Source organism: Triticum aestivum, chromosome 6B (assembly GCF_018294505.1).
Source record: "Triticum aestivum cultivar Chinese Spring chromosome 6B, IWGSC CS RefSeq v2.1, whole genome shotgun sequence".
Classification (NCBI taxonomy): Eukaryota; Viridiplantae; Streptophyta; class Magnoliopsida; order Poales; family Poaceae; genus Triticum; species Triticum aestivum.
Window position 1 is genome coordinate 651,990,357 of NC_057810.1, and position 27,047 is coordinate 652,017,403.

Below are 27,047 nucleotides of genomic sequence, written 5' to 3' on the forward strand. Positions count from 1 at the left end.
CCGTCTTCTTTGGTTCGCAGGGTACATGCATTTCTGCTGGGCTATATGGAGGAAAGAGAACAAGCTGGTGCTCCGGCCCCGGCAAGCCAAGGTTGCCGGGGGCTGAAGACACAAGGGACCACCCACTGCAAGCTAAGGTTGCCGGGGGGCTACAGATTCAGATAAGTCCTTCCTCCCCTGTTTTATGATTCCATATGAAATTGGGATGTATGAAACCTCGTTTTGTTCCTAGGTTACCGTGCTCCCCTTTGCCCGTACCCAAGAAACTATCCCCTTGGGTCGGAATCTGGTTATAGCCGCGGTGACAAGGAAGCAAGCGTAGGGCCTAACCCTACTTCGCCCCTTTCTCCGTCGAAAAGCGTGAGTATGGTCGAATGAAGTAAGGGAGCGTCAAGGCCTATTGTCGAGCAACGATGTTTATGTTAAAAATAACAAGGATCTGTTCCTTGGTATGGGCTTCGCTCACACACAAAGAGCCCGGCAAGCACCCTTTTTCATTAATATGTTCCATATAGGTACAATTCGTACGAAACATAAACATGAGCAAGGGGATTACAAGTTTTAAATTTGACTAAGGCCCATAGGCTTACAAACTAAAAAGAGATAAGGTGCCCGTAATCCCTTTCTTGTCCCTCTCCTCAGGAAACAGAACAAGAAGGCAAGAGGGCAAAAGAAGCGCCTGGGCGAGGTACGAGCAGCAGAAGGCGCCAAGAGAACATATCGGCGGCCGCTTAGGAGAGGGCTGGTGATGATGGTCTGATACGTCTCCAACGTATCTATAATTTTTTATTGCTCCATGCTACTTTATCTACTGTTTTGGACTATATTGGGCTTTATTTTCCACTTTTATATTATTTTTGGGACTAACCTATTAACCGGAGGCCCAGCCTAGAATTGTTGTTTTTTGCCTATTTCAGTGTTTTGAAGAAATGGAATATCAAACGGAGTCCAAACGGAATAAAACCTTTGGGAACGTAATTTTCTCACCGAACGTGATCCAGGGGACTTGGACCCTACTACAAGAAGTAACCGAGGAGGTCACGAGGGTGGGGGTGCCCCCCTGGGCGCGCCCCCCTACCTCGTGGGCCCCCTGTTGCTTCGCCGACGTACTCCTTCCTCCTATATATACCTACGTACCCCCGACGGATCAAAGACAGAGCCAAAAACCTAATTCCACCACCGCAACTTTCTGTATCCACGAGATCCCATCTTGGGGCCTGTTCCGAAGCTCCGCCGGAGGGGTCATCCACCACGGAGGGCTTCTACATCAACACCATAGCCTCTCCGATGAAGTGTGAGTAGTTTACTTCAGACCTTCGGGAACATAGCTAGTAGCTAGATGGCTTCTTCTCTCTTTTTGGATCTCAATACAATGTTCTCCCCCTCTCTTGTGGAGAACTATTCGATGTAATCTTCTTTTGCGGTGTGTTTGTGTAGACCGATGAATTGTGGGTTTATGATTCAAATTATCTATGGAAAATATTTGATTCTTCTCTGAATTCTTTTATGTATGATTGAGTTATCTTTGCAAGTCTCTTCGAAATATCCGTTTGGTTTGGCCAACTAGATTGGTAGTTCTTGCAATGGGAGAAGTGCTTAGCTTTGGGTTCGATCTTGCGGTGTCCTTACCCAGTGACAGAAAGGGTTGCAAGGCACGCATTGTATTGTTGCCATCGAGGATAATAAGATGGGGTTTTTATCATATTGCATGAATTTATCCCTCTACATCATGTCATCTTGCTTAAGGCGTTACTCTGTTTTTAACTTAATACTCTAGATGCATGCTGGATAGCGGTCGATGAGTGCAGTAATAGTAGTAGATGCAGAATCGTTTCGATCTACTTGTCTCGGATGTGATGCCTATATACATGATCATTGCCTAGATATGTTCATAACTATGCTCAATTCTGTCAATTGCTCAACAGTAATTTGTGCACCCATCGTAGAATACTTATGCTCTTGAGAGAAGCCACTAGTGAAACCTATGGCCCCCGGGTCTATTCTCATCATATCAATCTCCATCATTTTATTTACTCGCTTTATTTTTACTTTGCCTTTTACCTTTTCGCTTTGCATCTATCTATCAAAAATACCAAAAATATTATTTATCTCCTCTATCAGATCTCACCCTTGTAAGTGACCGTGAAGGGATTGACAACCCCTAATCGCGTTGGTTGCGAATAGCTATTGTTTTGTGTAGGTACGGGGGACTTGTGTGTGGTCTCCTACTGGATTGATCCCTTGGTTCTCAAAAACTGAGGGAAATACTTACGCTACTTTACTGCATCATCCTCTCCTCTTCGGGGAAAACCAACGCAGTGCTCAAGAGGTAGCAAGAAGAATTTCTGGCGCCATTGCCGGGGAGGCTTATGCAAGCAAGTCAACAAGACCAAGTACCCATCACAATCCCTATCTCTCGCATTACATTATTTGCCTCTCGTTTTCCTCTCCCCCACTTCACCATTGCCGTTTTATTCGCCCTCTCTTTCCCAATCTCCTCCTCTCTTTTTCTTTCGCCTTCTTCCCGTATGTATCTTTGTTTGTGTTTCCTTGTGCCTTCTATATGCTTGCATCTTTTCTTGCTAAAAATCTATTGATATGGATCCACTTAAAGTGTTCTACTTGGATCATCTTCGATCCTTATGTGCTCGTGCTGAAACCCCAACTAGTCTAGTTGATGGGAAATCTTTAGATGAGCATGCTCATTTTGTGCGTCATCATTTATCTGAAAAAGGGAGACTCTTACAGTATCATATAAGTAGTTTGCTATTTTATGCTTGGAATCTTTGTAAAATGTGTAATTTTACTTGTTGCTCTAAGAACCCTAAAAAACACCTTCCCTACCTATGTGAGTTCAATGATAATGAAATCTTATCTTCTTATGCAAAGGGTGTTTATAGTTACTATGATATCGAACAAATTGAAGAATTTGTCGTTTTTAAGGGTGCTCATGAAGTTGCTTCTTTGATTGAAAAGTATGATTTTACTCTTAAGAAATCTGAAAATTCCGTCATACTTAAATATTGCAATGAAAACATTGCTCATAATGTCTATGTCCAAGAATTTATTGAAAGAATGACCGTTGCTTTGGAAGAAAATAATGATATGAACGAATCTATAGATAATGATGATTCCGATGATTTGATTGAAATATCCCTTGATGAACATGATGCTTGCTATTCTTGTGGCCATGAAGCCAATATTTATGAAGACGAATTTGCTATAGTTCCTTATGTTAAAAATGAGATCGTTGCTATTGCACCCATGCTTGATAGCTCCCTCAATGAAAAGCATGATTTAAATGATTTTACTATAAATTCTCTTGATGTCAATTGTGCTAATAATATGCAAAACCCTAATCTTGGGGATGCTAGTTTTGCTATGTCTACTACTTGTTGCAATGATCATGATTGGGGTGATTCTTCTTATGATCTTGAAAATTTATTTAAGCCCCATGATGAATATGAGATTGATAATGTTGTTTGCAATAATATTGAAAGTGGGCTCGGAAGAGTGTCAACTTTAGATCCCACATATTTGGAGAATGTTCAATCTTATAAAGTTTTTGATAAAAGTGGGTTTGGAGAGGTCATGACTTTAGTAATGATAATCCCACTATTTTGGAAGAGTATAAACTTTGCATGCATGTTGATCGTGTTGAGAATATACTTTGTGATAGCTATTTTGTTGAATTTGCCTATGATCCTACATGTAAATATTATGAGAGAGGAAAATATGGTCATAGAAATTTTCATGTTACTAAATTACCTCTCGTTATGTTGAAATTGTTATTGTTTCTTTCCGCTTCCTTGCATATGCTAGTTTTTGCTTGCTATGATAATTTGTTTGCCTATAAGATGCCTATGCATAGGAAGTATGTTAGACTTAGATATGTTTGTCACGTGTTTCATGATGCTCTCTTTGTGCTTCAATTCTTGTCTTTCTTGCGAGCATCATTAAAATTATCAATGCCTAGCTAAAAGGCTTTAAAGAAAAGCGCTTGTTGGGAGGCAACCCAATTTTATTTTGCGTTTTTTGTTTTTGCTTCTGTTTAGGAATAAATAATCCATCTAGCCTCTGTTTGGATGTGGTTTTATGTTTTAATTAGTGTTTGTGCCAAGTAGAACCTATAGGATAACCTACGATGATAGTTGATTTGATTCTGCTAAAAAACAGAAACTTTGCGCGCACGAATATAATTTTGTTAAATCACAGGAACGTTCTTTTGCGTTGATTCTTTTTGCTTATGTTAAATAGACAAATTTTCCAGGACTTCCTATTTTCGTAGAATTTTTAGAGTTCCAGAAGTTTGAGTTAGTTACAGATTGCTACAGACTGTTCTGTTTTTGACAGATTCTGTTTTACGTGTGTTGTTTGCTTATTTTGATGAATCTATGGCTAGTAAAATAGTTTATAATCTATAGAGAAGTTGGAATACAGTAGGTTTAACACCAATATAAATAAATAATGAGTTCATTACAGTACCTTGAAGTAGTCTTTTGTTTTCTTTCACTAACGGAGCTCACAAGATTTCTGTTGAGTTTTGTGTTGTGAAGTTTTCATGTTTTGGGTGAATTCTTTTGATGGATTATGGAACAAGGAGTGGCAAGAGCCTAAGCTTGGGGATGACCATGGCACCCCCAAGATAATCCAAGGACACCAAAAAGTCAAAGCTTGGGGATGCCCCGGAAGTCATCCCCTCTTTCGTCCACTTCCATCGGTAATTTACTTGGAACTATATTTTTATTCACCACATGTCATGTGTTTTGCTTGGAGCGTCTTGTATTATTTGTGTCTTTGCTTGTTAGTTTACCACAATCATCCTTGATGTACACACCTTTTGAGAGAGCCATACATGATTTGGAATTTGTTAGAATACTCTATGTGCTTCACTTATATCTTTTGAGCTTGATAGTTTTGCTCATAGTACTTCACTTATATATTTTGAGCGTGATAATTTTTGCTCTAGTGCTTCACTTAGATCTTTTAGAGCACGGTGGTGGATTTGTTTTAAAGAAACTATTGATCTCTCATGCTTCACTTAGATTATTTTGAGAGTCGTTATTAGCATGGTAATTTGCTTAATGATTATAAACTTGGTATTCAAGATATGTGAAAACCTTCTTTTGAGTGCGTTGAATAATAAGATAAGTTTGATGCTTGATAATTGTTTTGAGATATGGAGGTGATAATATCAAAGTAATGCTAGTTGGGTGATTATGAACTTAAAGAATTCTTGTGTTAAAGTTTGTGATTCCCGTAGCATGCACGTATGGTGAACCGCTTTGTGATGAAGTTGGAGCACAATTTTATTTATTGATTGTCTTCCTTATGAGTGGCGGTCGGGGACGAGCGATGGTCTTTTCCTACCAATCTATCCCCCTAGGAGCATGCGCTTAGTTCTTTGGTTTTTGATGACTTCTAAATTTTTACAGTAAGTATATGAGTTCTTTATGACTAATGTTGAGTCCATGGAACATACGCACTCTCACCTTTCCGCCTTTGCTAGCCTCTCTCTAATATCATGCACTTTTCACCGGTATCATACACCCACCATATACCTTCCTCAAAACAGCCACCATACCTACCTATTATGGCATTTCCATAGCCTTTCCGAGATATATTGCCATGCAACTTTCCACCGTTCCGTTTATTATGACACGCTCCATCATTGTCATACTGCTTTTTGCATGAAAATGTAGTTGACATTGTACTTGTGGCAAGACCACCTTCATAATTTTCATACATGTCACTCTTGATTAATTGCATATCCCAGTACACTGCCGGAGGCATTCATATAGAGTCATGTTTTGTCCTAAGTACCGAGTTGTAATTGTTGAGTTGTAAGAAAAATAAAAGTGTGATGATCATCATTATTAGAGCATTGTCCCAGTGAGGAAAGGATGATGGAGACTATGATTCCCCCATAAGTCGGGATGAGACTCCGGACGAAAAAAAGAGGCCATAAAAAAAGGAGAAAAGGCCCAAACAAAAAAATGAGAGAAAAAGAGAGAAGGGACAATGCTACTATCCTTTTACCACACGTGTGCTTCAAAGTAGCACCATGATCTTCATAATAAGAGAGTCTCATATGTTGTCACTTTCATATACTAGTGGGAATTTTTCATTATAGAACTTAGCTTGTATATTCCAATGATGGGCTTCCCCAAAAGTGCCCTAGGTCTTCGTGAGCAAGCAAGTTGGATGCACACCCACTTAGTTTCTTTTGTTGAGATTTCATATACTTATAGCTCTAGTGCATCTGCTGCATGGCAATCCCTACTCACTCACATTGGTATCTATTAATGGCCATCTCCATAGCCCGTTGATATGCCTAGTTGATGTGAGACTATCTTCTCCGTTTTTTTGTCTTCTCCAGAACCACCATTCTATTCCACTTATAGTTCTATGTCCATGGCTCACGCTCATGTATTGCGTGAAAGTTGAAAGGGTTTTGAGATTACTAAAGTATGAAACAATTGCTTGGCTTGTCATCAGGGTTGTGCATGATTAAATACTTTGTGTGATGAAGATAGAGCAACAGCCAGACTATATGATTTTGTAGGGATAACTTTCTTTAGCCATGTTATTTTGAGAAGACATGATTGCTTTGATTAGTATGCTTGAAGTATTATTATTTTTATGTCAATATGAACTTTTATCTTGAATCTTTTGGATCTGAATATTCATGCCACAATTAAGAAGATTTACATTGAAATTATGCCAAGTATCACTCCGCATCAAAAATTCTTTTTTATCATTTACCTACTCGAGGACAAGCAGGACTTAAGCTTGGGGATGCCTGATACGTCTCCAACGTATCTATAATTTTTTATTGCTCCATCCTACTTTATCTACTATTTTGGACTATATTGGGCTTTATTTTCCACTTTTATATTATTTTTGGGACTAACCTATTAACCGGAGGCCCAGCCCAGAATTGCTGTTTTTTGCCTATTTCAGTGTTTCGAAGAAACGGAATATCAAACGGAGTCCAAACAGAATAAAACCTTCAGGAACGTGATTTTCTCACCGAACGTGATCCAGAGGACTTGGACCCTACTCCAAGAAGTAACCGAGGAGGTCACGAGGGTGGGGGCCCCCACCCCCCCACCCCCCTGGGCGTGCCCCCTACCTCGTGGGCCCCCTGTTGCTTCACCGACGTACTCCTTCCTCCTATATATACCTACATACCCCCGATAGATCAAAGACAGAGCCAAAAACCTAATTCCACCACCGCAACTTTCTGTATCCACGAGATCCCATCTTGGGGCCTGTTCTGGAGCTCCGTCGAAGGGGGCATCCACCATGGAGGGCTTCTACATCAACACCATAGCCTCTCCGATGAAGTGTGAGTAGTTTACTTCAGACCTTCGGGTCCATAGCTAGTAGCTAGATGGCTTCTTCTCTCTTTTTGGATCTCAATACAATGTTCTCCCCCTCTCTTGTGGAGAAATATTCGATGTAATCTTCTTTTGCGGTGTGTTTGTGTAGACCGATGAATTGTGGGTTTATGATTCAAATTATCTATGGAAAATATTTGATTCTTCTCTGAATTCTTTTATGTATGATTGAGTTATCTTTGCAAGTCTCTTCGAAATATCCGTTTGGTTTGGACAACTAGATTGGTAGTTCTTGCAATGGGAGAAGTGCTTAGCTCTGGGTTCGATCTTGCAGTGTCCTTACCCAGTGACAGAAAGGGTTGCAAGGCACGCATTGTATTGTTGCCATCGAGGATAATAAGATGGGGTTTTTATCATATTGCATGAATTTATCCCTCTACATCATGTCATCTTGCTTAAGGCGTTACTCTGTTTTTAACTTAATACTCTAGATGCATGCTGGATAGCGGTCGATGAGTGGAGTAATAGTAGTAGATGCAGAATCGTTTCGATCTAGTTGTCTCGGATGTGATGCCTATATACATGATCATTGCCTAGATATGTTCATAACTATGCTCAATTCTGTCAATTGCTCAACAGTAATTTGTTCACCCATCGTAGAATACTTATGCTCTTGAGAGAAGCCACTAGTGAAACCTATGGCCCCCGGGTCTATTCTCATCATATCAATCTCCATCATTTTATTTACTCGCTTTATTTTTACTTTGCCTTTTACCTTTTCGCTTTGCATCTATCTATCAAAAATACCAAAAATATTATTTATCTCCTCTATCAGATCTCACCCTTGTAAGTGACCGTGAAGGGATTGACAACCCCTAATCGCGTTGGTTGCGAATAGCTATTGTTTTGTGTAGGTACGGGGGACTTGTGTGTGGTCTCCTACTGGATTGATCCCTTGGTTCTCAAAAACTGAGGGAAATACTTACGCTACTTTACTGCATCATCCTCTCCTCTTCGGGGAAAACCAACGCAGTGCTCAAGAGGTAGCAAGAAGAATTTCTGGCGCCATTGCCGGGGAGGCTTATGCAAGCAAGTCAACAAGACCAAGTACCCATCACAATCCCTATCTCTCGCATTACATTATTTGCCTCTCGTTTTCCTCTCCCCCACTTCACCATTGCCGTTTTATTCGCCCTCTCTTTCCCAATCTCCTCCTCTCTTTTTCTTTCGCCTTCTTCCCGTATGTATCTTTGTTTGTGTTTCCTTGTGCCTTCTATATGCTTGCATCTTTTCTTGCTAAAAATCTATTGATATGGATCCACTTAAAGTGTTCTACTTGGATCATCTTCGATCCTTATGTGCTCGTGCTGAAACCCCAACTAGTCTAGTTGATGGGAAATCTTTAGATGAGCATGCTCATTTTGTGCGTCATCATTTATCTGAAAAAGGGAGACTCTTACAGTATCATATAAGTAGTTTGCTATTTTATGCTTGGAATCTTTGTAAAATGTGTAATTTTACTTGTTGCTCTAAGAACCCTAAAAAACACCTTCCCTACCTATGTGAGTTCAATGATAATGAAATCTTATCTTCTTATGCAAAGGGTGTTTATAGTTACTATGATATCGAACAAATTGAAGAATTTGTCGTTTTTAAGGGTGCTCATGAAGTTGCTTCTTTGATTGAAAAGTATGATTTTACTCTTAAGAAATCTGAAAATTCCGTCATACTTAAATATTGCAATGAAAACATTGCTCATAATGTCTATGTCCAAGAATTTATTGAAAGAATGACCGTTGCTTTGGAAGAAAATAATGATATGAACGAATCTATAGATAATGATGATTCCGATGATTTGATTGAAATATCCCTTGATGAACATGATGCTTGCTATTCTTGTGGCCATGAAGCCAATATTTATGAAGACGAATTTGCTATAGTTCCTTATGTTAAAAATGAGATCGTTGCTATTGCACCCATGCTTGATAGCTCCCTCAATGAAAAGCATGATTTAAATGATTTTACTATAAATTCTCTTGATGTCAATTGTGCTAATAATATGCAAAACCCTAATCTTGGGGATGCTAGTTTTGCTATGTCTACTACTTGTTGCAATGATCATGATTGGGGTGATTCTTCTTATGATCTTGAAAATTTATTTAAGCCCCATGATGAATATGAGATTGATAATGTTGTTTGCAATAATATTTAAAGTGGGCTCGGAAGAGTGTCAACTTTAGATCCCACATATTTGGAGAATGTTCAATCTTATAAAGTTTTTGATAAAAGTGGGTTTGGAGAGGTCATGACTTTAGTAATGATAATCCCACTATTTTGGAAGAGTATAAACTTTGCATGCATGTTGATCGTGTTGAGAATATACTTTGTGATAGCTATTTTGTTGAATTTGCCTATGATCCTACATGTAAATATTATGAGAGAGGAAAATATGGTCATAGAAATTTTCATGTTACTAAATTACCTCTCGTTATGTTGAAATTGTTATTGTTTCTTTCCGCTTCCTTGCATATGCTAGTTTTTGCTTGCTATGATAATTTGTTTGCCTATAAGATGCCTATGCATAGGAAGTATGTTAGACTTAGATATGTTTGTCACGTGTTTCATGATGCTCTCTTTGTGCTTCAATTCTTGTCTTTCTTGCGAGCATCATTAAAATTATCAATGCCTAGCTAAAAGGCTTTAAAGAAAAGCGCTTGTTGGGAGGCAACCCAATTTTATTTTGCGTTTTTTGTTTTTGCTTCTATTTAGGAATAAATAATCCATCTAGCCTCTGTTTGGATGTGGTTTTATGTTTTAATTAGTGTTTGTGCCAAGTAGAACCTATAGGATAACCTACGATGATAGTTGATTTGATTCTGCTAAAAAACAGAAACTTTGCGCGCACGAATATAATTTTGTTAAATCACAGGAACGTTCTTTTGCGTTGATTCTTTTTGCTTATGTTAAATAGACAAATTTTCCAGGACTTCCTATTTTCGTAGAATTTTTAGAGTTCCAGAAGTTTGAGTTAGTTACAGATTGCTACAGACTGTTCTGTTTTTGACAGATTCTGTTTTACGTGTGTTGTTTGCTTATTTTGATGAATCTATGGCTAGTAAAATAGTTTATAATCTATAGAGAAGTTGGAATACAGTAGGTTTAACACCAATATAAATAAATAATGAGTTCATTACAGTACCTTGAAGTAGTCTTTTGTTTTCTTTCACTAACGGAGCTCACAAGATTTCTGTTGAGTTTTGTGTTGTGAAGTTTTCATGTTTTGGGTGAATTCTTTTGATGGATTATGGAACAAGGAGTGGCAAGAGCCTAAGCTTGGGGATGACCATGGCACCCCCAAGATAATCCAAGGACACCAAAAAGTCAAAGCTTGGGGATGCCCCGGAAGTCATCCCCTCTTTCGTCCACTTCCATCGGTAATTTACTTGGAACTATATTTTTATTCACCACATGTCATGTGTTTTGCTTGGAGCGTCTTGTATTATTTGTGTCTTTGCTTGTTAGTTTACCACAATCATCCTTGATGTACACACCTTTTGAGAGAGCCATACATGATTTGGAATTTGTTAGAATACTCTATGTGCTTCACTTATATCTTTTGAGCTTGATAGTTTTGCTCATAGTACTTCACTTATATCTTTTGAGCGTGATAATTTTTGCTCTAGTGCTTCACTTAGATCTTTTAGAGCACGGTGGTGGATTTGTTTTAAAGAAACTATTGATCTCTCATGCTTCACTTAGATTATTTTGAGAGTCGTTATTAGCATGGTAATTTGCTTAATGATTATAAACTTGGTATTCAAGATATGTGAAAACCTTCTTTTGAGTGCGTTGAATAATAAGATAAGTTTGATGCTTGATAATTGTTTTGAGATATGGAGGTGATAATATCAAAGTAATGCTAGTTGGGTGATTATGAACTTAAAGAATTCTTGTGTTAAAGTTTGTGATTCCCGTAGCATGCACGTATGGTGAACCGCTTTGTGATGAAGTTGGAGCACAATTTTATTTATTGATTGTCTTCCTTATGAGTGGCGGTCGGGGACGAGCGATGGTCTTTTCCTACCAATCTATCCCCCTAGGAGCATGCGCTTAGTTCTTTGGTTTTTGATGACTTCTAAATTTTTACAGTAAGTATATGAGTTCTTTATGACTAATGTTGAGTCCATGGAACATACGCACTCTCACCTTTCCGCCTTTGCTAGCCTCTCTCTAATATCATGCACTTTTCACCGGTATCATACACCCACCATATACCTTCCTCAAAACAGCCACCATACCTACCTATTATGGCATTTCCATAGCCTTTCCGAGATATATTGCCATGCAACTTTCCACCGTTCCGTTTATTATGACACGCTCCATCATTGTCATACTGCTTTTTGCATGAAAATGTAGTTGACATTGTACTTGTGGCAAGACCACCTTCATAATTTTCATACATGTCACTCTTGATTAATTGCATATCCCAGTACACTGCCGGAGGCATTCATATAGAGTCATGTTTTGTCCTAAGTACCGAGTTGTAATTGTTGAGTTGTAAGAAAAATAAAAGTGTGATGATCATCATTATTAGAGCATTGTCCCAGTGAGGAAAGGATGATGGAGACTATGATTCCCCCATAAGTCGGGATGAGACTCCGGACGAAAAAAGAGGCCATAAAAAAGGAGAAAAGGCCCAAACAAAAAAATGAGAGAAAAAGAGAGAAGGGACAATGCTACTATCCTTTTACCACACGTGTGCTTCAAAGTAGCACCATGATCTTCATAATAAGAGAGTCTCATATGTTGTCACTTTCATATACTAGTGGGAATTTTTCATTCTAGAACTTAGCTTGTATATTCCAATGATGGGCTTCCTCAAAAGTGCCCTAGGTCTTCGTGAGCAAGCAAGTTGGATGCACACCCACTTAGTTTCTTTTGTTGAGATTTCATATACTTATAGCTCTAGTGCATCTGCTACATGGCAATCCCTACTCACTCACATTGATATCTATTAATGGCCATCTCCATAGCCCGTTGATATGCCTAGTTGATGTGAGACTATCTTCTCCGTTTTTTTGTCTTCTCCACAACCACCATTCTATTCCACTTATAGTGCTATGTCCATGGCTCACGCTCATGTATTGCGTGAAAGTTGAAAGGGTTTTGAGATTACTAAAGTATGAAACAATTGCTTGGCTTGTCATCAGGGTTGTGCATGATTAAATACTTTGTGTGATGAAGATAGAGCAACAGCCAGACTATATGATTTTGTAGGGATAACTTTCTTTAGCCATGTTATTTTGAGAAGACATGATTGCTTTGATTAGTATGCTTGAAGTATTATTATTTTTATGTCAATATGAACTTTTATCTTGAATCTTTTGGATCTGAATATTCATGCCACAATTAAGAAGATTTACATTGAAATTATGCAAAGTATCACTCCGCATCAAAAATTCTTTTTTATCATTTACCTACTCGAGGACGAGCAGGAATTAAGCTTGGGGATGCCTGATACGTCTCCAACGTATCTATAATTTTTTATTGCTCCATCCTACTTTATCTACTATTTTGGACTATATTGGGCTTTATTTTCCACTTTTATATTATTTTTGGGACTAACCTATTAACCAGAGGCCCAGCCCAGAATTGTTGTTTTTTGCCTATTTCAGTGTTTCGAAGAAACGGAATATCAAACGGAGTCCAAACAGAATAAAACCTTCAGGAACGTGATTTTCTCACCGAACGTGATCCAGAGGACTTGGACCCTACTCCAAGAAGTAACCGAGGAGGTCACGAGGGTGGGGGCCCCCACCCCCCCCCACCCCCCTGGGCGTGCCCCCTACCTCGTGGGCCCCCTGTTGCTTCACCGACGTACTCCTTCCTCCTATATATACCTACATACCCCCGATAGATCAAAGACAGAGCCAAAAACCTAATTCCACCACCGCAACTTTCTGTATCCACGAGACCCCATCTTGGGGCCTGTTCTGGAGCTCCGTCGAAGGGGGCATCCACCATGGAGGGCTTCTACATCAACACCATAGCCTCTCCGATGAAGTGTGAGTAGTTTACTTCAGACCTTCGGGTCCATAGCTAGTAGCTAGATGGCTTCTTCTCTCTTTTTGGATCTCAATACAATGTTCTCCCCCTCTCTTGTGGAGAAATATTCGATGTAATCTTCTTTTGCGGTGTGTTTGTGTAGACCGATGAATTGTGGGTTTATGATTCAAATTATCTATGGAAAATATTTGATTCTTCTCTGAATTCTTTTATGTATGATTGAGTTATCTTTGCAAGTCTCTTCGAAATATCCATTTGGTTTGGACAACTAGATTGGTAGTTCTTGCAATGGGAGAAGTGCTTAGCTCTGGGTTCGATCTTGCAGTGTCCTTACCAAGTGACAGAAAGGGTTGCAAGGCACGTATTGTATTGTTGCCATCGAGGATAACAGGATGGGGTTTTTATCATATTGCATGAATTTATCCCTCTATATCATGTCATCTTGCTTAAGGCGTTACTCTGTTTTTAACTTAATACTCTAGATGCATGCTGGATAGCAGTCAATGAGTGGAGTAATAGTAGTAGATGCAGAATCATTTCGATCTACTTGTCTCGGACGTGATGCCTATATACATGATCATTGCCTAGATATGTTCATAACTATGCTCAATTCTGTCAATTGCTCAACAGTAATTTGTTCACCCACCGTAGAATACTTATGCTCTTGAGAGAAACCACTAGTGAAACCTATGGCCCCAGGGTCTATTCTCATCATATCAATCTCCATCACTTTATTTACTCGCTTTATTTTTACTTTGCCTTCTACCTTTTCGCTTTGCATCTATCTATCAAAAATACCAAAAAATATTATTTATCTGCTCTATCAGATCTCACCCTCGTAAGTGACCGTGAAGGGATTGACAACCCCTAATCGTGTTGGTTGCGAATAGCTATCGTTTTGTCTAGGTACGACGGACTTTTGCATGGTCTCCTACTGGATTGATACCTTGGTTCTCAAAAACTGAGGGAAATACTTACGCTACTTTACTGCATCATCCTTTCCTCTTCGGGGAAAACCAACGCAGTGCTCAAGAGGTAGCATGGTGCCGGGAGAAGAGCTGGAAGATGAGGCAGCGGTCCGCCAATACGCTACGAAGGAGTCAGTGCCATCGTACTCTGACTTGACGGCCCGCCACCCACCTTCTTCGCCTTCTCCGGCCTTCCCACGCTAGTCGCCCAAGGAGGCGACCCCGAGAAGTTCAAGGAGCCGGCCCCATCGGCAGAGGGGGCCCGGTGCAGATGCTGCTGCTGCCGGCACCGCCCGGGGACGGCAGGTCAGACGCCTAGTCAGACCCTTCATCCTCCCGCCTGCTACCCTCGTCATCGTTGTCACTGTCCTCCTCATCACTTTCGCTCGAGGAAGAGTCTCCGTCATCAGGGGAGCTCTCCACGCATCACTTTAGGCGAGTACCGAAGTCTCCAAAGACATTGACGGAGAGTAGGCCATTCTCCATTAGTTTAAAATAGAGAACGAGCCCCGCCGTCAGGCTGTGGATGCGAGCAAAGGTCTTCCAGCCGTGACGGAGATACATGACATGAGGGGCTGGGAAATCAACGTCAGCCCATGTGTCGCTATTCCCGCGGCCCCTCATATGCGGTCTCAAAGCCTGCAGCGGGTCGAGCTCCATCTCATGAGCAAATGGAGTAGGGAGATGGAGACGACGGCGCGCCGGCCGGCGCAGCCTGATGAAGAATTTGCGAGGCTGGTCCCCGACGTGGCCTTCCATTGGGGGAGAGACCACCGGCGGAGGCAAGGCCAATGCGCCGCCCCGTCCTCCTCTTCCCCGAGAGCCACGGCGACCTCGGCCTCGCCCCCTCCCCCTTCCCCTCGTGGTCGGCTCCGCCGCCACGAACTCCTGGGAGGAGGGGCGCACTGTCGAGCGGAGACCCTCGCCGCCATCGTCGAAGTATCAGCGCACCCTCTCACCATAGGAGAAGGAAGAAAGAAGCCAAGATGGGAGGAGGCGGATGGCGAAGGATTGAGGGGTGCCGTCCCTCCCCCTCCCCTCCTTATAAAGGGGCGGGATCGGGGCTCGTCCGCCTCTCTCAACCAATCCAGTTCATCAATATGGCAGCAGGCGAGGCTGTCGACCGCCCTCCTCGCCCAATTGAAGGCGCATGGGTATCGACCCACGCGCGCGTCATCCCATATTCCACGCGCCTGTCACCTGCCCCGCGCCGTGCATGCGGCATATGTGGCCAAGGGGTGGGCGTAGTGGGAAACATGGACGACGGTTCCAAGGTGAAGAAAGTAAATGAGCAGTGACCCTATGGTCTTATAGGGACACGCAAGCCGCCTCTTTACTGTTCACCGCAAGATCACACCAGCATGCTTCGGTCACCCCACGCACGACCCCCACGTCACGCATTCAATGCAAGTCGTGGGGAAGCGCAGCGGACAAAGCAGTTACCGCGGTAAAAATCGGCCCCCGCCTGCCCGCGCACCGTTCTGGGCCTGGCCCAACAATGCATTGCCCTTATGTGTGGCCCAGGCCCAGGGGCTCCTGTCGGCGTACAGAAGTAGAGGCTCTACTTTGCACCCCTTTACCTATGCACAGGCAGTCAGAGACGCACCTGCGGCCACACTTAGCAGGGCAAAGGAGGGAAGCCGAAGCCACAAGAGAGTCAAAGCAACGCCAAGACAGAAACACAAAGAGAAAGAGGGCGAGGAGGACTCCCCCGGCAAGACCCTTGCCGGGGTGGCCTCCGCGGCCCCGGTAAGGGCCTTCCAGGGCAACTTGCCCCGCACCTGCGGAATGTGCCACCCTTGAGCCCGAGGTTTCGAACATCACCAACAACATTGGGACCAAGGCTCAGGAGGCACCTCCATGGTGGCATGCAGATCTTTGTGAAGATCATTATCACACAAGAACAGATGAGGACCAGAAGAAGAGACCTCCGGCAACACCCTTGCCGGGGACGACTGTGGCGCCACGGCAAGGCCATTGCTGGGGCCCCCGGCAAGACCCTTGCCGAGGACATCAGCGGGGCCGCGGCCAGGCCCGCGTGCGCCAAGGCCCCACCGCCTTTCCCATGCAACTGCCAGCCCAGCCAGCCAGGTGGGCACCTGCGTGGCGACATGCGGTCCCGAAGCCAACTCAGCAAGCACCTGCGTGGTAGCATGCGGATCTTCGTGAAGACGCCGCCACCGCGCCAACTCAGCAGCCTGCCAGCCTACATGGCGCTGCCCACCTCGCTGCATGGACGCCTGTCGCAGCAGGGCGAGACGGCAATAAAGCGAGGGGGCACCTCAGGGGGTGCATTTAATGCGGCTTGTCCCGTAATGACAAGCGATAAGCATAGCCATTGTATCCTTTCCACCTCCTGTGTGCCACTGTAGCGCCTCCTTCGACTATAAAAGGAGGCCTGAGGCATACTGGAGAGGGATTCGGCACTTTTGAGCAAGTCACGCTCGATAGCTAGCTCAAGAACATTCAAATACACACCAAAGAAGGACAAGGGTATTACGCGACCTCCGCGGCCCGAACCTGGGTAAACGACCTCTGTGCTGGCTCTTAGACCTGCTCTTCTCACAATGCCGCGCCCGCCGACCACAATAGGGATCCCGTTGATCCCATAGGTGTCGTTCCCACTGACAGGCGGGCGGCAAAGGGACGGACGGGTGGCCCCGAAAGAGATACCTTTGCAACTGTGTGCCATTAATGCGGGCGATAGTCGGACGGATGGGCAACGTCGTGTCATTTGAACGCCCGACAGTCACTGGCACCGGAAGAGGCGCGGGCGGCACTCTCTCGGCCGTTGCGCCGCTTCAATGCCGGCAGCAGTGAGTGGTCGTGTCCACTCTGTTCGGGCATGAATGCGGGCTCTGACGCTCTGGAACGACGCTGACCGAAAACGCGCGGGAGGGGGGTGCGGACATTTTTTGTGGGCCAGGGCAGTCAGAAGCGGGATTGGGATTGGTCCGGACTCCCGCAATCCTCCTCCACTTTTGTCTTCGGTTAGCGGGACAAATCGCATCCGGACCGCCCCGCGAACCGATATTGGTCGGCGTTGGATGGCTTCCGTGGTCCGGACCGTGTAGTCCGCACGGTCGCGGGAGGTTTGCGGGTCGGCGTTGGAGATGCCCTAAGGTTGTCGCCTACTCATGGTGGTTGTACATCTCTTCACCTACAAGCGTTCATATGTACTTCCTTCCTAGAAAGCATTGTCTTGATTTGTATATCGTATGTTGCACCGCCTATGTAGTTTTGTTATTGATCTTCTTTGTAAAACATGTGTGAGCAAATTCATCAATTATTTAGGCAATTTGCGACGCTGACTCTTCTCTCATCAAATTCTAAGTTTGCAACAACCCCTGTAGTTAGGGGCAGCATATTCTTTAGTTAACTGAAAAAGAAACATCAACTCCAATCACCCTCATCAATATAGTCCTCTGCCCTCTCCTCATCCCCATCCGCCTCCATCGATCTACTCACCGTGCGGTGTCGTTGCTGCGTAGCCTCACTTCACCACCCTATCCTACACTATCCAACATATACATTCCATTACAACATTTATAGACCTAATCCAACAAACAAGACACGAATTAGTTACAAAATATGAAAGGATAGATTTCACATATACTTGTTCTTGTATTGTGTGAGTATGAGAATATCATTTCTAAATACTTGTCCAAATCTATTGATCATTAACTTATTTTTTTGCAAAATTTTGGCTGCCCTCCTCTGAGTCGTTGTTGCCTTGACCATTGCTCTGAACCCACTTTCACATAGTTGGAAAACACCCACGACCTCCACCACCACCAACACCGGTTAACCCTTGGACTCCTCTCCACAAGTCTTATCTTTCCCATCTTTTGGTCGCCTTCGTCGGCGACACTGCGTTCGGACATGTCGTCCCAATGTCCAGCCCAGTCTCGAGTCGTATCCAAATCGCCTAAAACACCAAAAAAATATCAGGCAACCAAATATTAGCAAGTGTGTCATAGACTTATATTGATGGTGGAAGTTTCTGGGCGGCATCATTAAGTCTGTTTTCTTTGGGACTGGCTAGTAGCCAGTCGACTAAAAAAGAATTTGTCGTCGGTCAATTCTAGATCTACTATTAATTTCTGATCAAACAGACAAATAGAATTTCCGTTCAAACATAATTGACTGGCCCAAATTATGAGTCAATCGAGTTTGAAGAAACAACCCAGACTACTTCAGCCTTTCTGAGCATCACACAGAAACACAGCCATGTGCTGGACCTGTTAACCCGTCGCAGCAAAACCCACTGAAACAAAAACACACTTGACTACAAGGATTCTCACTTTCTCCACCGTGGATCTCCACTAGAAACAAACTATGAGCTCGGATCTGAACAAACAGAGAGTAGGAAGAAAATCATAAGTAAGAGAAAGAAAAGGAAGAAGTGGGAAGAACGGCCTACAAGCTTTCTCATCCAGTTGAGTAGCAGGTTTATCCATTTTGAATTGATCTTCTCCATATATGAAATTCATATGGATGAATCGCAACAGAGATGTTGTAGGAAACCTCTAGTTTGACATAGGGATACTACAAAATGAATAATTTGAAAAGGTAATCAAATCCATAGTAGATAGGCAGAGTCTTAGGAACAAAACATTACCTAAATAGAAAATGCTTGATCACTCAACTAGAAGCCTACAAGCATTGTCCCTTTGAAATTGGTATCGTGTAGAATTTAAAATTGTAGGAATGCAGTTCATGTATTAAAAGTCGTTACTATACTTATCATAAGTTTAATAGAAGTAATCTGATGTATTACAATCAAATCGTAGCCCCGTAACTCAGTATTATAGAAAGATCAAAAGCCATTACTACTATGATTTTAAAAATTGCAGGTTCAGGTTGGAACATTTGCTCACAAGAACATTAGTAAGAAAAAAATTAACTATGGAATAAGCTATACTCTCAGGTAAGTAAATTTTAATTTACAACAGTTCAAACATTACTTGAAGATAGGCAGGTCATATGCAAAAACTTTTTGTAATTCCTTTCCTGCACCTTTGAATTTAATGTATGGATAACATATATCTGAATGGGCAAATTCATAGGACTAGTGTTGCACTGAGCAATACTAGAAGTACAAGGATGTTAGCCGATAGAAATTTTACTAGAGCAGAATGAATTACCCTACCCGAAGAGAAATTCAAAAGGCAAAAACAAAATTGGAAGAAATGTCTCTATAAAAATGAATTATGGGAAGTCTACTACCCTCCCAGAAGATTAATTCAAAAGAAAAAAACAAAATCGAATGAAGTTTCTCTATGCAAGAATGAATTTTGGGAAGCCTACTAACCTCCCTACAAACAAATTCAAAACTCAAAAACAAAATTGAAATAAGCTTCTCTTTACATGAATGGATTTGGGGAAGCCAATTACCCTCCCTGAAGATAAATTCAAAAATCAAAAACAAAAATAGACATAAGTTTTGTTGCCATGTCACTCATTCCAACTCTAAGTTGCACCTAGCTATATGTAGGGTACTATTGTTACTATTTTTACTATTATCTACAAAATCCAGAAAGTACTATTGTCAGTAATAGTCTTCAGTTACACATGCAGGGTACATAAATTGCATACCTTGGCATGCATTTCTACACAGGTTTGCATATGTTAAATATAATAATAATTAATTACAGATTGGAAATTCAGAACTTGCACATAACAAACTTCTGTAAGAACAAATTTAGAGCGTAGCAACAATTACACAAGTAGAGCAACATAGTAGGAATCTCACTACCAGTCATTTATGCTAGAATGGGTACACAATGAATTGCCATGGCACCTACTATGAACGAAATGGCAGAGCCATAACTATTCTTATTCACTACCATATCACAGTACTAATTATCTGAAAAATTGCATATGCATGGCCTAGAAATTGCAGAAATACAAGACCAGCAAGAAGTAATTCACTGTGGATCAAACCATACTACGAACAAGGTTACGCAAGACTAAAAACTAATATTAAATGCAGGGCACAACTATTTTGGATGCCATTCCAAAAAAATTGTTATGATGAGAACCATTTATTTTTTTTATTTACTACCATATCATGATACTAATCAGGTTAGAACTTCTAATATTCAGGCTACAAAAATTTGCATCAACAATAACAAAAACTTGCACAAATGATTCTTCAGCAACATACAAATCTCATACATGTATCTGAATACAAAAGACAGGGATCCATGGCGCATGAAACAACAACAAATAATACTAGAAAAAACTATCCAACATAAACAACAACAACTACCAGTTCATTGCTTAGATCCATGGCGAATGAACAACAACTACTACAACAAAATTCTAGCAAGGATCCATGGTCGGAGAACAACAACTACTACAAGAACAGCTGGGCAGGATCACACGATAAAAAAAATAGCAACTGAATCACATAATACAAAAAGAAACGTATGTGGTGATAGAAAAAAAACACAAACCTAGCTACAGAGGGAGAAGAACAGAGAGGCGAAGGGGAACGGAGAGGATGATATACTGAAAGGGAGGTGAGTAACCCGAGGAGATAAAGGGAAGAGACAAACCCAAGGAGTCGGCCTCTCTCGAGTCTCGACGTTGTACAACAGTTGTGCTGAGCTGAAAATGGGTCAAGATTTCATAACGGTTAACGAGCTCAGCCCATGAACAAATCGATTGACTAGTATGGGGTCAGTCGATGAAACACAACCCGAACCAGCAAAACGACCACGCCAGAAAGAAAATGGCACCGAATCTCAAAGCAAACATCAACGCTTCAAAAACCGACAGACCGAAATAAAAAATTCAGGTGGCTTAGGTATAGCTAAAGTGGTTTTCTTTGCCCTCTCTTTCACCAGATCCATCATTGTGATTGGTAAAAAAAAGATCCATCTTCCTGCAAAAAAAGAGGAAGATCCATCACTACAATGATTCCTGTCCCTCCAATGCTAAGGCTCCTCATCCCGCAAAAAAAAAATGCTAGGGCTCCTCAACTCACAGCGACAGTTCACAAGAGTATAGTTGACAAATTTGATGCCTTCATTCATACGCCAAATGTGTACAACTAACCTCTACTAATTCAATACTTGTGCCCTCGCAAAAAAGAACCTGTTGATCAGTTGACAGGCACTACAATCAGTTTAAGGACAACATGCTATTGGAGCAATGTCCCATATTTTCTTGCCAAAAACATAATGGAGGCGCCATGCGTTCTTACAAGGAAACGAGCCACCAAGAAAATGGAGGTAACGTGCATTTTCTTTTTGGCGTCCTTACAAGGAACGAGACAACACCAATTTTGAAAGAATAACGGTTTTGCTATTTAACAGCCGACTGTTTTTCAATTCGTTGTCACTCGAATTTGTGCCCGTCTGATCTCGCGCTGAGATTCGCGCTGAGAGTAGTTGTTTCGGCCGCGGGTTTCTTTTGTCGGGCTCGGTTTTATTTTGGATCTGCCCGTTACCATCTCCCCTGTGTGTGACGTTTCCTTTTCCTTTTCCCCCTTTCAAAATTTTCCCCATTTCATTTGGGTTGTACTGTTTCGAAAGGGAAGAGGGGCAGAGTAGGGAGCGATATGAGGAGGCGGTCGAGCGGCAGAGAAGTTGAGGCGATTCCATCGGGTTCATGGCGTTTCCGAGATCCCTTTATGCCGGAGCTTGATTCTTCTCTTTGATTCCCAACTTCCCAGGTTAGTTCTTCTTGTCTATCTCCCTTCCCATGTGCGATTTGCCATGGTTGTGGTTGTGTAGCTTCCAGATCTAGGCGTTCGTGCGTTTGTGTTGTAGAATTTGTTGTTGTTTGAGTATTTAGCTGTTGGTTCTGCTTCGTGGTTCATTTAGTTTCCTGTGGATCCCGTGTGTTTGCGTCAGTTGTTAGTATTCGTGTGTTAGCCCCTAGCTTTGTGATTCCGTTGTTACGTTTCAGGCATGCTCGTTTTGCTCCTTCCGTTGTAGCCGCTATTTGGTTGCTTGTTTATGAATTTTTGATTGATATGTTGGTGCTCTGCTAGGGTGAGGGTTTGTGATTTCTCAGGTGATAGGCATGTCTCTGTGTTGAATCTTTTGGATTGTCCCCTGCAGTTGCAGTTTCAACCATCTGATAGGGTCAGGTTTAGGTAGCAGTACTTTTTTAGAGTTGGTTTTCTTTTGTGTATGAGTTCTTTCAGAGTTTGCAGTGCTATTTTCTTCGTAGTTCGTGGTTTTTTCCCTCCATAATCCCCTGCGTTCTAGCACTGCAACTAGGTCGGCTAATGTGTGTCAATTTTTTTCTATATGTTTTCCTTGAATTTCAGTGGATTTTAGCTCTGAATTGCACTGTAATATCCGAGTATTTCCATGTAATGTAGTCCCTCAGTTTTGCACTGTATTGTTCTCTAGTGTCTTTGTAATTTCCGTCTGAATTATTTGCTGCAATTCTTGACCTTTTGGTCTGTAATCCCCCGGTTTAGACCTAGGTTCGCACTATAAATTGTGTAGCTTTGCTTTGTAATTCATGTGCTTTCTGACTGAAGTAGCTTACTCTGTAGTTTTCATCAGTTTTGCACTATACATACACTGCAACAACCATGACAATTACACTGTAATTTGCATCGTTCACTGAAAATAGCCTGCAAGTAATTACACCGTAATTTTCCTCTATGTACACTGTAATATCCATGATAATTACACTGTAATTTCCCTCAATATACAACGTAATATTCGTGGTAATTACACTATATTTCTCTCAATGTACACTGTAATTTCCATATAGTACTTATACTGTAATTTCCCTCAATGTACACTGTAATTTCTGTATAGTTTTTACACTGTAATTTCCCTCAATGCACACTGCAATATGCATGGTATTTACACTGTAATTTCCCTCAGATGTCTCTTAATTTTCCTGTAGTATTTACACTGTAATTTCCCTCAATGTACACTGTAATATGCTTGGTATTTTCACTGTAATTTTCCTCAGATTTTTGCCAGTGTAATTTCCCTAAAGTAAACTATATAATTGCTCTGTAATTCATGTGATTTTTGCACTGTAATCTCCCATTTCTGATTTTCACTGTAATTCATGTGCTCTCTTTGTTGTATGCGATTGATTACTCTGTAATTTGTGTCAGGTTTACACTGTAATTTCTTCGGTTCTTGAGGGTAATTGCCATTAGTCTACACCGTAATTGGTGTCTCTTGGTTGTGTTATGCGCTGGGGTTGTGTATTAGCCGGGATCTGTCATCTGTGGATGGGAGGGGTAGTACAAGGCGAGGTCTGGGATGTGTGTTTGGGCCTTTTCGTGGGTTGCAAGCTCAAGGTCAGCTGTTTGCTGCTTTTCCTCTTCTTTTAGTTGTCTGGTGCTTTGTGGTCGCCGCGTCGTTGTGTTTATATTTCGATTAGTTGAGAACCGGGTCACAATTTTAGCCCAACCAGTTGTTATTGAAATACACACAAAGATCGGTAGTAACTGGACATACATGTGTCAACAGAACATTGGTCAGGAAATTTGAATCATAACCAATTAGAAATCAGTCAAATGCTAGATAGACACTCCCAAGAATAATAATGTAGATAACCTAAGCAATAATGCAGTGCCTCGCTGCCGGCCTCTCGCAATAATGCAGTGCTAGAATATGTGGGAGTTTATCTCGTGGAACGGCAGCTACTCCCTCCGCGTGCAGCAGCGCTGCCTACTTATTCGTGCTCCCCGTCCATGCTGCCACCACACCGCTGACCGCCAACACCTCTTGCAGTGACAATGGAGCTCCTCAGACCATTCGCGGCCCTGTGCGTCCTGCTTGGCTTCGTCCTCGTCGCCGTGGCGGTGGTGGCCACGGAGGTGGAGAGCGAGACGTGGGAGGCCCAGTCCTGCTACATCGTGCACGTCGCGGCCGCGCACGCGCCACGGCTGCCGCGCCGCGGCATGCTGGCCACGCGGGCGTATGGTGCGTTCTTGCGCAATCAACTCCCCGTCGAGTTGTCCAGCCCGGCGCCGAGGGTGCTCTACTCCTACGCGCACGCCGCCACGGGCTTCGCGGCGCAGCTCACGGGCCGCCAGGCCGCGCAGCTCGCGTCCTCGGGCTCCGTGCTCGCCGTCGTGCCCGACGTGATGCAGCAGCTGCACACCACCCTGACGCCATCCTTCCTCGGCCTCTCGCCGTCCTCCGGCCTGCTCAAGGCGTCCAACGGCGCCACGGACGTCGTCATCGGGGTGATCGACACCGGCGTCTACCCGGAAGGCCGCAAATCCTTCGCCGCCGACCCGTCGCTGCCGCCGACACCCAGCAAGTTCCGCGGTGGGTGCGTCTCGGGTCCGTCGTTCAACGCCTCCGCGCTCTGCAACAACAAACTCGTCGGCGCCAAGTTCTTCCACAAGGGGCTGGAGGCTGCACGCGGCCGCGCCCTAGGTGAGGACTCGTTGTCGCCGCTCGACACCAACGGCCATGGCACCCACACCTCCTCCACCGCCGGCGGCTCACCTGCCGCGGATGCCGGCTTCTTCGACTACGCCGGAGGAAAAGCCGTCGGCATGGCCCCGGGCGCGCGCATTGCCGTCTACAAAGCGTGCTGGGACGAAGGGTGCGCGAGCTCTGACATCCTCGCCGCATTTGACGAGGCCATCACAGACCGTGTCGACGTTATCTCTGTCTCGCTTGGCGACACCGGCTTGGCCGACAACTTTTACAGCGACACAACCGCGGTGGGGGCGTTCCGCGCCGTCAGCAAGGGCATCGTCGTCTCCGCCTCAGCGGGAAACTCTGGCCCCGGGGACTCCACCGCCGTGAACATCGCGCCGTGGTTCTTGACGGTGGGCGCGTCCACACTCAACCGCCGATTCCCGGGCGACGTCGTTCTCGGCAACGGAGAGACCTTCACGGGCACTACTCTTTACGCCGGCGAGCCGCTCGGCGCGACCAAGTTACCAGTGGTCTATGGAGGGGACGTGGGCTCCAAAGTGTGCGAAGAGGGGAAGCTGAAACCAGCCAAGGTAGCCGGGAAGATTGTTTTCTGCGAACTGGGTGTAACGGCTCAAGCAGCGAAAGGACAAGCCGTCAAGCTCGCCGGTGGCGCCGGAGCAATCCTCACCGGCGCCAAAGAAGACGGCGAGCAGGTCATCACCAGCCCCCATGTCCACCCCGCCACGGACGTCCCATTTGCTGCCGCCGAGAAGATTAAAAAGTACATACGCACGCAAACTTCCCCTACGGCGACGATCATCTTCCGCGGCACCGTGGTCGGCTCGACGCCTCCTTCCCCTAGAATGGCGTCTTTCTCGAGCCGCGGGCCGAACTTCCGCGCGCCGGAGATCCTCAAGCCGGACGTGACCGCGCCTGGCGTGGACATCCTCGCCGCTTGGACGGGCGCCAACTCGCCCTCCGAGCTCGACTTTGACACGAGGCGAGTGAACTACAACATCATATCGGGCACGTCCATGTCATGCCCGCATGTGAGCGGCATCGTCGCGCTGCTCCGGCAGGCGAGGCCGGAGTGGAGCCCCGCCGCTATCAAGTCCGCCCTGATGACCACCGCGCGCAACATGGACAACGCCGGCGGCGTGATCGGAGACATGTCCACCGGCGAGGCGTCCACGCCGTTCGCGCGCGGGGCCGGACACATCAGCCCCAACAGCGCGGTCGACCCGGGCCTTGTGTACGACGCCGGCACGGAGGACTACATCACCTTCCTGTGCGCACTCGGCTACACTGCCAAGCAGGTCGCCGTGTTCGGCTCGTCCACCAGCTGCTCGACGCGCGCGGGCTCCTCCGTGGGTGACCACAACTACCCAGCCTTCTCCGTGGTGATCACCTCGAACAAAAAAAAGGCGGTCGTCACACAGCGCCGCGTTGTGCGCAACGTCGGCAGCGACGCCACGACGACGTACCGGGCCAAGATCACCGCCCCGGACGGCGTGCTCGTGACGGTGAGCCCCGAGACATTGCGGTTCAGTGCGACGCAGAAGACACAGGGGTATGCGGTCACCTTCGCGCGGGAAATCGGCGCGAGCGTCACGGAGAAGTACACGTTTGGGTCGATCGAGTGGAGCGACGGCGAGCACACGGTGACGAGCCCCATCGCCATCACTTGGCCGACGAGCCAGGTCGCGGAGATGTGAATGCGATCAGTGTATTGTGTGAGTTTATGTCATTTGTTGTAAGTTTCAGTTCGTGTGGTGGGATCAATGAATCAAGACGTCTAATATTTGATTTCAAAGAGAAGTCTCATGTACGACTACCTGACTGTTAAATGTATAAAATCAAGCACCCGCAAAAAAAAATGTATAAATAAAATCAAGAAAAATAACTAAAGGGGAATAAGGTCATTCCAAGAAAATGAACTAAGATCATCATTTTCTTTTACAAAGGGTGAATTTTATTGGCTCAAAAATGGAGTATCAAGAAGATACAAATATAATGAGCACACACCCGCCTCTGCACAGGTAGGATGCCCAAAGCCAACGTAACACACACACACACACAGAGAAAAACACGCCGGCAAATAGCAAAGTAATATAAGACCAAAGCTATGCGTAGATGAGGGGAAAAAGCGATCAAATCCGCGATTAGCAAACTACAACAATGACCGTACTCACACCAACCATATCACTACACCACATGGACAACGAGTTCTTTAACATCAACGCTTTCAGGAAGGGAGCGACGCCCAAGCCTCGATGTCATTGGATCCAACCACCCAA

General features: G+C 44.0%; 1 protein-coding gene across 1 annotated transcript; it reads left to right on the plus strand.

Moving 5' to 3' along the window:
- Positions 1 to 24,014: 24,014 nt before the first annotated feature.
- Positions 24,015 to 26,568, plus strand: LOC123138515 (subtilisin-like protease SBT1.4). Its single transcript, XM_044558491.1, has one exon. The coding sequence runs from the start codon at positions 24,111 to 24,113 to the stop codon at positions 26,463 to 26,465; it is 2,355 nt and encodes a 784-aa protein (XP_044414426.1). The 5' UTR covers positions 24,015 to 24,110; the 3' UTR covers positions 26,466 to 26,568.
- The last annotated feature ends 479 nt before the right edge of the window (positions 26,569 to 27,047 follow it).

Coding starts and splice junctions, on each gene's coding strand:
- LOC123138515 (XM_044558491.1), top strand. CDS start 24,111: ATGGAGCTCCTCAGACCATTCGCGGCCCTGTGCGTCCTGCTTGGCTTC.